The 15613-nt window shown below is 45.5% G+C and overlaps 1 protein-coding gene across 8 annotated transcripts; it reads left to right on the plus strand.

Annotated features, from left to right (window-relative positions):
* The first annotated feature begins 293 nt into the window (after nucleotides 1-293).
* On the plus strand, nucleotides 294-14703 carry LOC105706147 (zinc finger protein 625). Of its 8 annotated transcripts, none has more exons than XM_064381822.1 (5): nucleotides 294-501; nucleotides 1243-1424; nucleotides 7434-7569; nucleotides 7763-7823; nucleotides 10367-14703. In XM_064381822.1, the coding sequence occupies exons 3-5, from the start codon at nucleotides 7434-7436 to the stop codon at nucleotides 11295-11297; spliced, it is 1128 nt and encodes a 375-aa protein (XP_064237892.1). In that variant the 5' UTR covers nucleotides 294-501; nucleotides 1243-1424; the 3' UTR covers nucleotides 11298-14703. The 8 variants fall into 8 exon arrangements, 7 of the variants coding, with proteins under 7 accessions (XP_064237892.1, XP_064237893.1, XP_064237890.1 ...); XM_064381823.1 differs by having other exon boundaries at nucleotides 1248-1424; XM_064381820.1 differs by lacking the exon at nucleotides 1243-1424.
* The last annotated feature ends 910 nt before the right edge of the window (nucleotides 14704-15613 follow it).

Here is a 15613-nt window from a genome sequence, read left to right on the forward strand (position 1 = left end):
CACCTCCACTGGACTCCGAGTCTGGAATTCCCTGTGCAGGACAAAGGAGCAGGGACAGTCCACTGAGTGAGGAAGACAACGGTGCCCCCTCTAGTAATTCGGAGCAAGTTTGACTGAAATGCAAATACCCAAACATCAAGACGCAGTAGCTCGCTTAGATAATCCGTGCTTAGAACAGGTCAGGTCGGTTCTGCAGGGCCCCGTTACCCAGGGCTTCCGCTGTCAATCAGGACCGAGGGGACGGGGACTGGAGGCTCATCCAATCAGGGGCGCTGGGGCGGGGTCCTGCCAACTGTCCATCCGGGGAAAGGGAGGCCGCATTCCCGCTCTCCTGACTCCCTAGTGTCTTGCACCGAGGGGAGGTCGGAATCTCGGCTTTCCAACCCCGAGAGGGACCAGGTGCCTCCGCCATAGCTTCTGTCGCTCGGTCGCCTGCGAAGTGACTGGACTGTTCGAGGGATCCGTGGAGAGGAGGCCAGGACACCTGGAAGCTGTGAAATGGTGAGTGTGCGGGACCGGGGGGTCCCGAGACGGGGGAGGGGCTGTGTGGAACCGGCCGGAACCGGCTCTGGCGGGATCCAGGCCTCCCCGCAGCGACCTCGGGTCTGCAGACCCGAGTGCCGCTGGCACAGCTCGGCCATCGGTCCCTTCGGCCGTGGGGTGGGGTCGGGCTGGCAGCTGGGACCCCGGGTGCCCAGTCGGCCCCTGCGCTGCGACCGCGACCCCGGCCCGGGAGCCCTCTCTGTGCAGCCCCGCGTCTCCCCAGATTGTGCGGGTACCACGGGAGGGTCATGGGGGGAATCTTGCCTCGGGTGTGGGGTTCGTGTGGGAGGAGCAGTGGGCTGTGGGGTCCCCAGTCCCGCCTTTTTTCCTTAAAAACTAAACTGAAGGCCAGGCGCAGTGGCTGACGGCTGGGAGGTTGACCGCGGGGGGATTGTTTCAGCTCAGAAATTCGAAACCTGCCTGCGCAACATGGCGAGACCCTCGTTTTTATAAAAAATAAAATAAAGGTAGGGTGATGCCGCCCACTTGTAGTCCCAGGTACTCAGTCCCGGGGGGCTGAGGTGGGAGGATCTCTTAAGGGAGGAGGTTGAGACCACAGTGAGCCGAGGTCGCACCACTGCACTCCAGCCTGGGCGACAGAACGAGACCTCGTCTCAAACAAAACAAAACAAAAAAAGAACAACAACAACAAAACCCTAAACTGAGGCCTCTTAAAAATTAAAGAGTTTTCCTTCTCAGAATAGGAGTTTGAAAAAAAAGAGTTCACTTGAGCAAACAGCGATTCCTGAATGAGAAACACCCAGTCATGGCTTGTGGTTTAATAACGGAAAAACCAAAACTGTCTGCAAAATAACTTGAATTATATTCTACGCCGACTATGAGAGAACACGACCAAGGGAAACAACCCTCTGAAGCCTCCAGTAAGTGGTCCCCAGGAGGTTCAATGGCAGTTTGGTTTTACTCATTTCAGCGAGACAGGAATTGCAGGGAAAATCATGAATCAATGCGTGGAAGGTGGAAAGGGCAGGACACATAGAAGCGGGGCTTAGAAGGCACAGGTGGTTCAGGGATTCTGTAGCTGGCAGTTGGTTGAGAGTGTGAAGTTGTATCTAAAATTTGAAAGGGGCAGGAAGGAATGCATAAGCAAAGGGGGTCTTTGTTTTGCCATGTGATTCCATCCCCGTCAAAAAAAACCGATCAGTTTCACTAGATTTTATGAATTCTAAGGCGTGACTTAATCCTTCCCTTGCATGGCCTTAGGTCTTGTTTGTTATTTAGTATTTTATTGGCACAAAAGGGTCTCTTTGCAGGTCTTTTTTTGAGATGGAGTCTTGCTCTATAACCCAGGCTGGAGTGCACACGATCTTGGCTCACTGCAAACTCCGTCTCCCAGTTTCAAGCAATTCTCCTGCCTCAGCTTCCCAAGTAACTAGGATTACAGGCACCCGCCACCACGCCCGGCTAATTGTTTTGTATTTTTAGTAGAGGCAAGGTTTCACCATGTTGGCCAGGCTGGTCTCGAACTCCTGACCTCAAATGATCCACCTGCCTTGGCCTCCCAAAGTGCTAGGATTACAGGAGTGAGCCACCACGCTCAGCCTCTTTGCAGTTATGTCTATTTTAACATGAATGTGGGTCAGTTGCTGCATCTAAACTCCAAAAGGGAGAGTGTGGAGTGTCTGATCTCCCTTACTGACATAGCTGGGAACTTTCAGGTTTTTTTGGGGGCCTCCCATTGGTAAAGAGCCAGTCAATTGACTTGATTGAGGTGGGGTGGGGAGCTTAGGTTTTTATTTTTAGCTTACAGGTTGAAGGATAGGCTTTCATATGGTGCATTAGAATAAAAATCAAAAAAATTCTATATTGGTTACAGTGATGTAGTCACCTTATTTGGACTTTTCAACCTTAAATAATTGAAACGATCAGATTCCCATTATAAGGAGATTATTTGAGCAAAAATCTGAGAATTGCCATTCAGGAAAATACAGATTCTAGGGAAATGGGCTTAGAACTCCAGAGTTAAAAGTTAAACTCTTGGCCAGACATGGTGGCTCACGCCTGTAATCCCAGCACTTTGGGAGGCCAAGGCAGGTGGACCACAAGGTCAAGAGATCGAGACCATCCTGGCCAACATGGTGAAACCCCATCTCTACTAAAAATACAAAAATTAGCTGGGCATGGCTGGGTGGCTGGGTGTGGTGGCTCACACCGGTAATCCCAGTAGTTTGGGAGGCCAATGCTGGTGAATCACCTGACGTCAGGAGTTTGCGACCAGCCTGACCAACATGGAGAAATCCTGTCTCTACTAAAAATACAAAACACTAGTTGGGTGTGGTGGTGCATGCCTATAATCCCAGCTACTCAGAAGGCTCAGGCAGGAGAATCTTTTGAACCTGGGAGGTGGAGGTTGCAGTGAGCTGAGATTGTGGCATTGCACTCCAGCCTGGGCAGCAAGAGAGAAACTCCATCTCAAAAAAAAAATAATAATAATAATTAGCTGGGCATAGTGTTGCACGCCTATAGTCCCAGCTACCAGGGAGGCCGAGGCAGGAGAATCGCTTGAACACGGGAGGCAGAGGTTGCAGTGAGCCAAGATCACGCCACTGCACTCCAGCCTGGCGAAAGAGTGAGACTCAGTCTCAAAAAAAAAAAAAAAAAAGTTAAACTCTTGACTGAATGGGGTGTCCCACACCTGTAATTCTAGCTTTGTGAGGCTGAGGCAGGAGGATTGCTTGAGACCAGAAGTTGGAGACTAGCCTTGGTAATACAACAAAACCCATCTCTAGAAAAGAAAAATCGAAAAATTAGACAGGCGTGGTGGCACCCACCTGTAGTTCCAGCCACAAGGCAGTCTGATCACAAGGCAGGAGGATCACTGGAGTCCAGGAGTTTGATGCTGCAGTGAGCCAGTATCAAATTTGACATTCCAGCTTAAGATATTGTGATGGCCGTGAAGTCTTTGTGTGAGAAAGGTAAGAGAGAGAAGTTAATCTATAATGAAGATCAAGAAAAGGAGCCGGCCAGGCGTGGTGGCTCATGCCTGTAATCCAAGCACTTTGGAGGCCAAGGTGGGCGGATCACCTGAGGTCGGGAGTTCAAGACCAGCCTGACCAACATGGTGAAACCCAGTCTCAAAAAAAAAAAAAAAAAGAGAAGAGGGGCCCTTCCTGGCTCTGTTCAGGCATTTGCAATATTTTACAAAAGAATATAGGTACAAAAGAAAGTTAATCTGTGTTAAGGAACAGGAAGGTTCCAGCTGGCTATGTTACGACTGCCAGTCAGATGATTCAACCCCAGAATCACACTGCTTTAAACCTCAAGATAGGTTTCACATTTTCACCAGCATTTGGTGATGTCAGTGTTTTTTGGATTTTAGCCATTCCACCAAGCAACAATTCAGTGGTGCGTCGTTTTCATTTGCTCTTCTCTAATGGCATGCTATTTTTGATTGGTTGGTTGTTTTCTTATTGAGTTTTGGGAGTTCTTTCTATCTTTTGGGTGTCAGTCCTCCATCAGATAGGTATCTTGCAAATATTTGGTCCCAGTCTACAGCCTGTCTTTTATTTATTTATTTTTTTTTGAGATGGGGTCTCCTACTGTCACCCAGGCTGGAGTACAATGGCACAATCTCAGCTCACTGCAACCTCCACCTCTCGGGTTCAAGTGACTCTCCTGCCTCAGACTCCCAGTTAGCTGGGATTACAGGCACCCACCATCACGCCTAGCTAATTTTTTGTACTTTTAGTCGAGACGGGGTTTCACTATGTTGGTCAGGCTGGTTTCTAACTCCCGACCTCAGGTGATCCACCTGCCTCGGCCTCCTGAAGCACTGGGATTACAGGTGTGAGCCACTGAGCCCAACTCTGTCTTTCATTATGTTAAGTGTATTTGCCAAAACAGAAAGTTTTTTTTATTATTTTTATTTGTTATTTTTTTTTTTATTGTTTGTTTTTATTTATATTGTTTGAGACAAGATCTCATTTTGTCACCCAGGCTGTAGTGCAGTGGTGCAATCTTGGCTCACTGCAGCCTCAACCCCACCGTGCATGTATATTTACTATAAATCTGGAAGACTTTTATTTTCTGACCTGGTTGGCCTAGTAGCATCTCCCTTCTCAAGCTGAGTAGAAGGCATGAGAGCAGACATCCTTGTCTGTGTCTTATCTTTGGGAGAAAGCAGTTAGTCCTTCACCATCACAAATGAGGGTTGTTTTGCATTTTTTATACATACCTATAGTAGGTTGAGGAAGTTCCTTTGTATTGAGTGGATTTTTTTTTTTGAGACGGAGTTTCACTCTTGTTATTCAGGCTGGAGTGCAATACTGCAATCTCAGCTCACTGCAACTTCCACCTCTTGGGTTCAAGCGATTCTTCTGCCTCAGCCTCCCAAGTAGCTGAGATTACAGGCATGCGCCACCACACCCGGCTAATTTTTGTATTTTTAGTAGAGATGGGGTTTCCCTGTATTGGCCAGGCTGGTCTCAAACTCCTGACCTCAGGCGATTCATCCGCCTGGGCTTCCCAAAGTGCTGGGATTACAGGCGTAAGGCACTGTGCTTGGCCGAGTGTTTGATCATGAAGGGATGTCAAGGTATGTCATATGCTTTTTCTGCATCTTTTAGAATGTTCTTGTGTTGTTTGCTGTTGATCCTATACTATTAAGGTGTATTGCATGAATGGATTTTCAGAGTTAAAAACAGCATTGCTTTCCTGAATTGAATACCACTTCATCATAGATTATGATATAGTTATATATTACAGCATTCTCTTTTTCAATATTATGGTAAGGTATTTTCCGTTGAAATTTAAAGGAGAGATATTCATGTATAGTATTATAATATAGTCAAGCATTATCTAGTACCAGATACAGTGCATGTGTGTATATGTACACACACATGTACATATGCTGCATTTATATACAGTACATTGTTTGGTTATGGTAGGTAATTGGTAAATATTACATATAACTTGTATATGATATATAATTGCCATATATAAATGGTATTAGACTATATAGCATTATACTGTTATAGTGTAAATGTATACATTTTTATCCTTCATAGCATAGTGAGTTTCATTTCCATATCAGCCTGCAGCATAAATCAAATACACCAGTCTCATCCTCCTCTGGGAACAAAGGAGAATCTCACCCTCTTGTTGCTACAGAATGTGCCACCCAAAAATATTCATGATCTAAGGGTGCGGTTGGCTCATGCCTGTAACTCCAGCACTTTGGGAGGCCGAGGCTGGCAGATCACAAGGTGAGGAGTTTGAGACTAGCCTGATCAACTTGGTGAAACACCGTCTCTACTAAAAATATAAAAATTAACCAGGTTTGGTGGCACATGCCCGTAATCCCAGCTACTCAGGAGGGTGAGGAAGGAGAATCGCTTGAACTCAGGAGGCAGAGGTTGTGGTGAGCCAAGATCACGCCATTGCACTCCAGTCTGGGCAACAGAGCGAGACTCCATCTCAAAAAAAAAGAGACTGAGAGAGAGAGAGAGAGAGACACAAAAGTGAGTTGCTGAAATATATGATAATTTTATTATTTTTTTCAGGCACCATCATACTATTCCATAGGGGCTAAACCATTTACAATACTTTGGACAGAGCACATGGGGTTCATTTTCTCTCTTGATGGAGTTCTCTCACACCATTTCACACAAAAGTTTTTGTACTTGATAAATATTTACCTTTTTGTTGAGACTGGACACCCTGGACTTTTTGCCTCTCAATCTTGTGCCATTCAACCTTCAGCAATTCATCAATTATAATCCAGGCTTTTCTATCCAAGCACAGTTTCCAAGAAAGGTTTCTGCTCTTGATTTTTTGTTTTAGTTAGTTATGACTCTTATCAGTCAAATTGCTAGGGCCTCAACCAGGCACAGTGATACATGCCTGTAATTCCAGTACTTTGGGAGGCCGAGGCAGGCAAATCACTTGTGGTCAGGAGTTTGAGACCAGCCTGGCCAACATGATGAAAACCCTGTCTCTATTCAAAATACAAAAATTAGCTGGGTGTGGTGGTGGGCACCTGTAATCCCAGCTAGTTGGGAGGCTGAAGCATGAGAATTGCTTGAACCTGGCAGGCGGAGTTTGCAGTGAGCCAAGATCATGCCGCTGCCTGGGTGACAATGAGACTGTCTCAAAAAAAAAAAGAATTTCTTTTTCTTTTTTGAGATGGAGTTTCACTCTTGTTACCTAGGCTGGAGTGCAATGGCGAGATCTCGGCTCACTGCAACCTCCGCCTCCTGGGTTCAGGCAATTCTCCTGCCTCAGCCTCCTGAGTAGCTGGGATTACAGGCACGCGCCACCATGCCCAGCTAATTTTTTGTATTTTTAGTAGAGACGGGGTTTCACCATGTTGACCAGGATGGTCTCGATCTCTTGACCTTGTGATCCACCCGCCTCGGCCTCCCAAAGTGCTGGGATTACAGGTGTGAGCCACCGTGCCCGGCAAAAAAAAAAAAGAATTTCTTTATGGAAGAGAGTGAGTGTTGACAGAGTAAAAAGTCTGATGAGGCCGGGCATGGTGGCTCATGCCTGTAATCCCAGCACTTTGGGAGGCTGAGGTGGGCAGATCATGAGGTCAAGAGATCGAGACCATCCTGGCCAACATAGTGAAACCCCATCTCTATTAAAAATACAAAAATTAGCCGGGCATGGTGGCACGTGCCTGTGGTCCCAGCTACTTGGGAGGCTGAGATGGAGGAATAGCTTGAACCCAGGAGGCGGAGGTTGCAGTGAGCGGAGATTGCACCACTGTACTCCAGCCTGGCGTCCTCAAAAAAAAAAAAAAAAAAAAAAAGTCTGATGGATCAAATTGTGGGATAAATGTTTGGAGTCCACAGCACCATGGGAATTTTGTAGGAATAGAGTATAGGAACCCAGTGCTGTCAGTCTCACCCATGTTTCTTTACCTATGTGAGATGTTTCAGGATTCAGTGGCCTTTGAGGATGTAGATGTGAACTTCACCCAGGATGAGTGGGCTTTGCTGGATCCTTCCCAGAAGAATCTCTACAGAGATGTAATGCAGGAGACGTTCAGGAACCTGGCTTCTGTAGGTAAGAGTAACAGCATTACTTTCCTCAGTGAATTAGAGAACAATTATTTGTAGCTGTTCAGTACTGTTGGGTGATTTGGAGGGTGGACAGGGAATAGAAATAAGCAAAGCTGCAGTGTACCATGAATGTAGAATCTAGTAATTTTTTCATAATTGTACTAATTCAGGACTATTTTTCTGCGTCTGTATTTTAGGTAAAAAATGGAAAGATCAGAAAATTGAAGATGAGTACAAAAATCCCAGGAGTAACCTAAGGTAATTTGCATTCATAAGAGAAAGCAGCGTCTCTCTAGACAATCAAAGAATGGAAGTAAATGGGCTGGGTGCGGTGGCTCATGCCTGTAATCCCAGCACTTTGGGAGGCTGAGATGGACGGATCACCTGAGGTTGGGAGTTCGAGATCAGCCTGACCAACATCTGGAAACCTGCCTCTACTGAAAAATACAAAATTGGGCCGGGTGCAGTGGCTCTTGCCTGTAATCCCAGCACTTTGGGAGGGTGAGGCGGTCAGATCAGGAGGTCAAGGGATCAAGACAAAAATTAGCTGGGTGTGGTGGTGAGCGCCTGTAGTCCCAGCTACTCAGGAGGCTGAGACAGGAGAATCACTTGAACCCGGGAGGCAGAGGTTGCAGTGAGCTGAGATCATGCCACTGCACTCCAGCCTGGTGACAGAGTGAGACTCCATCTCAAAAAAAATACAAAATTAGCCAGTGGTGGTGGTGGATGCCTGTAATCCCAGCTACTTGGAAGGCTGAGGCAGGAGAATTGCATGAACCCGGGAGGCAGAGGTTGCGGTGAGCTGAGATCCTGCCATTGCACTCCAGCCTGGGCAACAAGAGCAAAACTCCGTCTCAAAAAAAAAAAAAAAGAAGAAAATGTTAAAAAGAGCCGGGCACAATGGCTCATGCCTATAATCCCAGCACTTTGGGAGGCCGAGGCAGACGTATCACGAGGTAAGGAGTTCGAGATCAGTCTGGTCAACATGGTGAAACCCTGTCTCTACTAAAAATATAAAAATTAGTTAGGCATGGTTGTGTGTGCCTGTAATCCCAGGAGGCTGAGGCAGGAGAATCACTTGAATTTGGGAGGTGGAGGTTGTAGTGAGCCAAGATTGCGCCACTGCACTCCAGCCTGGGCAACAGAGTGAGACTCTGTCTCACAGAAAAAAAAAAAAAGTTAAAAAGAAGCAAACAAGAAATAAGCCAACTTCCACTGTATTTATTTGAAGAAATTTTTCTCTAAAAACATGTATTTAAGTGTCTTATAGGCTGAATATCATGGCTGAAGCCTATAATCCAGCCCTTTGGAAAGTTCAGGTCAGAGGATTGCTTGAGCTGAAGAGTTTGAGGCCACTCAAACTCGGCCATGACAGCACCATTACAATCTAGCTGGGGTTAAATGGCAAGACCCTGACTCAGAAGCAATAAAATTGACAAAGACGGTTAGTACTTGTAAAATAGTTTACTCGAAAACAGCATTGGCCGGGCACCCAGTTGCATGCCTGTAATCCTAAAACTTTAATAGTGACAGACAGATTGCTTAAGTCTAGGCGTTTGAGACCAGCCAGGGAAATGTGACAAAATCCCATCTCTAGCAAAAAATACAAAAATTAGTCCGAGTGTGCTGGCTTATGCCTGTAATCCCAGCACTTTGGGAGACCGAGGCAGGGGGATCACAAGGTCAAGAGATAGAGACTAGCCTGGCCAACATGCTGAAACTCTTCTCTACTAAAAAGTACAAAAATTAACTGGACATGGTGGTGTGCACCTGTAGTCCCAGCTACTCAGGAGGCCGAGGCAGGAAAATTGCTTGAACCTGGGAGGTGGAGGTTGCAGTGAGTCAAGTTTGCACCACTGCACTCCAGCCTGGCATCAGCGAGACTCGGTCTCAAAAAAAATAAGTTAGCCAGGCATGATAGTGTATGCTTGTAGTCTCAGCTAATTGGGAGGCTAAAGTGGCAGGATGGCTTAAGATTGGGAGATGGAGGTTGCAGTGAGCTGGGATCTCACCACCACACTCCAGCTTAGATGACAGAGTGAGACCCTTTCTCAAAATTTTTTTTAAATGTACTAAGAAGCCCCATATCAATATTATCTTTCTAGATAACGGTATAGCTGGGCCATCTTGTAGAGCATGTGGTTTGTTCATGTTCAGACAGGGCAGAAAGCCTATACATTGCTGGACAGTGTTAAAAATGCAAGTGCAGACCAGGCACGGTGGCTTATGCATGTAATCTCAGCACTTTGGGAGGCCAAGGAGGGCAGATCACGAGGTCAGAAGATGGAGACCATCATGGCCAACATGGTGAAACCCCGTCTTTACTAAAATACAAAAAATTAAGCAGGCATGGCAGTATGTGCCTGTAATCCCAGCTACTAGGGAGGCTGAGGTAGGGGAATTGCTTGAACCCGGGAGCTAGAGGTTGCAGTGAGCCAAGATCACACCACTGCACTAAAGAAAGAAAGAAAAATTAGCCGGGCAGGATCGCTTGAGACTGGGAGATGGAGGTTGCAGTGAGCTGAGATCTCACTACCACACTCCAGCCTGGATGACAGAGTGAGACCCTATCTCAATTTTTTTTTTAAAAAGTACTAAGAAGCCCTATATCAATATTCTCTTTCTTGATAACAGATATACCTGGGTCATCTTGTAGAGCATGTGGTCTGTTCACATTCAGACAGGGCAGAAAGCCTACACATTGCTGGATAGTGTTTAAAAGTCCAAGTGCAATAACTTGTTAATGAATATTAAATCAGTGGTAAAGAAACCCATTATGATATACTTCTCATTGTTCACAGAGGTCTTATGGGAGAGAGACTCTTGGAAAGTAAAAAAGATCATCAGCTTGAAGAAATTTTGACCCAGGTTCCAGATGACATGCTAAAGAAGAAAACTCCTCCTCGAGTAAAATCACGTGGAGAAGTCAGCATGGGTCATGCATCCCTTAGAAGGCACCTCAGAGCTGACACTGGACATAAGCCATATGAGTATCAGGAATATGGACAGAAGCCGTATAAATGTACATACTGTAAGAAAGCCTTCAGCGATCTCCCTTACTTCCGAACACACGAATGGGCTCACACTGGAGGGAAACCTTATGACTGTGAGGAATGTGGAAAAAGCTTTATTTCCCGTTCAAGCATTCGAAGACACAGGATAATGCACAGTGGAGATGGACCCTATAAATGTAACTTTTGTGGGAAAGCCTTGATGTGTCTCAGTTTGTATCTTATCCACAAACGAACTCACACTGGAGAGAAACCATATGAATGTAAACAATGTGGTAAAGCCTTTAGTCATTCTGGTAGTCTTCGAATACATGAAAGAACGCACACTGGGGAGAAGCCTTATGAATGCAGTGAATGTGGGAAAGCATTCCATAGTTCCACATGCCTTCATGCACATAAAATAACTCACACTGGGGAGAAGCCATATGAATGTAAACAGTGTGGGAAAGCCTTTGTTTCTTTCAATTCCGTTCGATATCATGAAAGGACGCACACTGGAGAGAAACCCTATGAATGTAAGCAATGTGGGAAAGCCTTCAGATCTGCCTCGCACCTTCGAACACATGGAAGAACTCACACTGGAGAGAAACCTTATGCATGTAAGCAATGTGGGAAAAGCTTTGGATGTGCCTCGAGTCTTAAAATGCATGAAAGGACTCACACTGGAGAAAAACCCTGTAGTTCCAGCAATTTGGAAGGCCGAGGCGAGAAGATCGCTTAATTCACATAAGATTCCTTGAAGCCACGGAATCCAATCATGGCAAAAATGTGTTTCCCTCAAATAATGGGAACTATCAGAAAATGATTCTGAAGCTTCTGCAGTCACTGTCATCTGACAGCGTCACAAATAAATCCTAGTAACCCAAGAGCAAAAAGTTTTGGGGGTCAGTTTAGCTGACGCCTCACTCTGAGACCTAGGACACAGAGTTGGAAATAACTCTTAAGAAAGACACATCTCAAACAGGCACAGTGGCTCATGCCTGTAATCTCAGTATTTGGGGAGGCTGAGGTGGGTGGATCACGAGGTCAGGAGTTTGAGACCAGCCTGGCCAACATGGTGAAACCCCGTCTCTACTAAAAAGACAAAAAAATTAGCTGGGCGTGGTGGCACAGACCTGTAATCCCAGCTACTCAGGAGGCTGAGGCAAGAGAATCACTTGAACCTGGGAGACAAAAGGTTGCAGTGAGCAGAGATCACACCACTGCCCTACAGCCTGGGAGACAGAGTGAGACTCTGTCTCAAAAAAAAAAAAAAAAAGGCATGCCTCCAGTAAGACCTTAAGACAGTTCTGTCATAAAAAAAATAGAAGATTTAGCTGGACACGGTGGCTCACGCCTGTAATCCCAGTACTTTGGGAGGCCAAGGCAGGCAGATCACATGGTCAGGAGTTCCAGACCAGCCTGGTGAAACCCCATCTCTACTAAGAAATACAAAAATTAGCCGGGTGTGGTGGCACATACCAGTAGTCCCAGCTACTCAGGAGGCTGAGGCTGGAGAATTGTTTGAACCCAGGAGGTAAAGGTTGCAGTGAGCTGAGATCGTGCCACTGCACTCCAACCTGGGTGACAGAGTGAGACTCCATCTCAAAAAAAAAAAAAAAAAAAACAGGTTAGCCCAGCAAAGTGGCAGGTATATATATACAGAAAAGTCTGTTCCCTCTTATTGAAAGCCCAATACCTAAGCAGCAAGTCCTCACTTTAAGAAACTCACTAAAGGGATAACTGAGGTACCATTGTCAGACTCACTGCCTCAGAAAGACTTTTATCAAAACAAAAGGCTAAAGTTCCTATTCATAAATATCCCTAAAATATCCTATCCCCATTATAGGATATTAATAAATGGTTGGCTATTGAGTACACTACATATTTTATACCATTCTTCCTCATGAGTTTTTATTTCTTTTTTTTTTTTTTTTTGAGATGGAGTCTCGGTCTATCACTGAGGCTGGAGTGCAGTGGCATTCTTGGCTCACCGCAGCCTCTGCCTCCTGGGTTCCAGTGATTCTCCTGCCTCAGCCTCCCAAGTAGCTGGTTTACAGGCATGAGCCACCATGCCCAGCCTCTAATCTCTTTTTTTTTCTTTTTTTTGAGATAGTCTCATTCTGTTGCCCAGGTTGAAATGTGGTGGTGCGATCTTGGCTCACTGCAGCTTCCACCTCCTGGCTTCAAGCACTTCTTCTGCCTCAGCCTCCTGGGTAGCTGGGATTACAGGCACCCACTACCACTCCACGCTATTTTTTTATATTTTTTAGTAGAGACAGGATTTCACCATGTTGGTCAGGCTGGTCTTAAACCCCTGACCTCAAGGGATTTGCACCAAGGCCTCCCAAAGTGCTGGGATTACAGGTGTGAGCACCATGCCTGGCCTTCTAATCTTTCTTTTTTTTTTAGATGGAGTCTTGCTCTGTCACACAGGCTGGAGTATATTGGCACGGTCTCGGCTCACTGCAACCTCTGCCTCCTGGTTCAAGCGATCCTCCTGCCTCAGCCTCCCATGTAGCTGGGATTAGAGGCGTGCACCATGGTACTGGGCTAATGTTTTGTATTTTTAGTAGAGACAGGCTTTCTCCATGTTGGCCAGGTTGGTCTTGAACTCCTGACCTCAAGTGATCCACCTGCCTTAGCCTCCCAAAGTGGTGGGATTACAACCTGAGCCACTGCACCAGGACTAATCTTTTTAAAGTACTTTTTTCTTTAATGAATGTCTTAAATGAAAACCATTTTTCTTTTTCTTTCTTTTTTTTTTTTTTGAGACGGAGTTTCGCTTCTGTTGCCCAGGCTGGAGTGCAATGGTGCAACTCGGCTTACCACCACCTTGGCCTACCGGGTTCAAGCGATTCTCCTGTCTCAGCCTCCCGAGTAGATGGGATTGCAGGCATGCGCCACCGTGCCCGGCTAATTTTATATTTTTAGTAGAGACAGGGTTTTGCCACGTTGGCCAGGCTGGTCTCAAACTCCCACCTGGGTGATCTGCCTGCCTTGGCCTCCCAAAGTGCTGGGATTACAGGCATGAGCTACTGTGCCCAGCCTGAAAACCTTTTTTCTAATCACAAATACTTTTCTTTTTTATTTTATTTTTTTAGAGATTTGTCTTGCTGTGTGGACCCAGCTGGAGTTCAGTGGTATTCATAGGTGTCATCTTAGTGCACTAGAACTTCAAATTCCCGGGCTCACAATCCTTCTACCTCACCCTGCCAAGTAGCTGTCACTACATGTGCCAGCTGCTGTGCCTGGCTCCCACTTTTTTTTTTTTTAATCTTTAATCAGTTGTTCCCTTTAAAGACCAAAGAAAACCTTTCCTCTTGTGTGGTCTGAGTTGATCTATGAACAATATTCACTATGACCCAGGAAATCCCACAAAGTCATGCATGTTAGAAGGATGAAACCCTCATGTTCACTGTAAGGACTGCTGTGACGGTGCTCAGGCCATCACAGGTATGACTAAATGAAAAGCCACCAAGTATCTGAAATATTTTCTTTTACAGAAATTATATGTACCATTGCAATCTTAGAAGGTGGAGTTGGTAGCTGTACCCAAGACAACCAACATTGGGGCTGGACTCAGCATCAGTGGCCCAGAAGAGGTACTGGAATTTGCTTAAAAATGCAGTTATGCTGCATTTAAGGGTATAGATATAGATTCCCTGGTTATTGAGCACATCCAGGGGGAACACGGCACCCATTAATGTATCACTTGACTTACAGAACTCATGGGCAGACGAATCCATCCACAGACTCCTCCTGTGATATCCAGATGATGCTTAGTGAAAAGAAACACATTGTACCAAAGCAGAAAAGGAGATGACTGTACAGAAGAAAAAGATACCCCACAAGAAGCATAAACTTAAGAGACAAATAAATTCAGCAAAAGAAAATGCAAATAAAAGTTCAAAACAAAAAAAAAACTTTAAAATTCATAAAACACAAAATGACATACTCAAGTATGCCTCTATGATAGCTCTCCGATAAAAGTTGGCTGTAATAGGTGAAATGAAGATAGCTGTTGGTGACCGGCAGATTCTGGGTCCATGATGAGTCCGAGAAGGATGCTTTTCACTTTGTGTTACATTTTTTTAATGCCTGATGTTGACTTGGTAGAAAGATGATAATAAATTCTTCTGTCTATATGTTTCTTTTAGATTACTCGTGGACTGAAGAAAAAAAATTTGTTAGATAGTTTGATTTAGGATTGTGACTGAGGACAATAGCCTGGAAGCAGTTCTGACAGACAGCTGCTAATCCATGTTTTGGTTCACAGTTTAAAACAGACATGTGGGTCCTGTGCTCTACCTTGTTTTTTCTTCAAAGCATATTTCTGAAGAGCTGCAGAGTCCCAGAGTCAGGAATGTTATAAAGTCAGGCTGGAAACCAGAAATAAGTAAACATGACTAAATATTTGTGGGTTTTTTTGTTTTGAGATGTTGCCATTTCTGTTGCCCAGGCTGAAGTACAGTGGCATGATCTCGGCTCACTGTAACCTCTCTCTCTAGTACAAACGATTCTTCTGCCTCAGTCTCCCAAGCAGCTGGGATTATAGGTGTGCACTACCATGCCTGGCTAATTTTTGTATTTTTGGTAGAGATGGGGTTTCACCATGTTGGCCAGGCTGGTCTTGAACTCCTGATCTCAGGTGATCCACCTGTGTTGGCCTCCCAAAGTGCTAGGATTACAGGTATGAGCCACAGCGCCCAGGGACTCCTGTTTCACTTTCATGCAGTTAAATAATCTTAGATGCTTCCTCCTCGACATTGTACATGCACACTGGAGGAAAGTGGGACTCTGCTCATGTTTGCATTTTTTTGTTGTTGTTGTTGAGACTCTCGCTCTTGTAGCCCAGGCTGGAGTGCAATGGCACGATATCAGCTCACCTCATCCTCCACCTCCTGGGTTCAAGCGATTCTTTTGCCTCAGCCTCCCAAGTAGCTGGGGTTACAGTCATGCACCACCATGCCTGGCTAATTTTGTATTTTTAGTAGAGACAGGGTTTCTCCATGTTGGTCAGGCTGGTCTTGAACTCCCAACCTCTGGTGATCTGCC

Source organism: Aotus nancymaae, unplaced genomic scaffold (assembly GCF_030222135.1).
Source record: "Aotus nancymaae isolate 86718 unplaced genomic scaffold, 86718_ANA_hifiasm-v0.15.2.pri h1tg000028l, whole genome shotgun sequence".
NCBI lineage: Eukaryota > Metazoa > Chordata > Mammalia > Primates > Aotidae > Aotus > Aotus nancymaae.

What these genes read in the sequence shown, in the direction of transcription:
- LOC105706147 (XM_012436317.2), top strand. Translation starts at nt 7,413, where the DNA reads ATGTTTCTTTACCTATGTGAGATGTTTCAGGATTCAGTGGCCTTTGAG. An exon ending in CAGGAACCTGGCTTCTGTAG is followed by an intron (nt 7,570 to 7,762) that starts GTAAGAGTAACA and finishes TCTGTATTTTAG; the next exon opens with GTAAAAAATGGAAAGATCAG. An exon ending in AATCCCAGGAGTAACCTAAG is followed by an intron (nt 7,824 to 10,366) that starts GTAATTTGCATT and finishes CATTGTTCACAG; the next exon opens with AGGTCTTATGGGAGAGAGAC.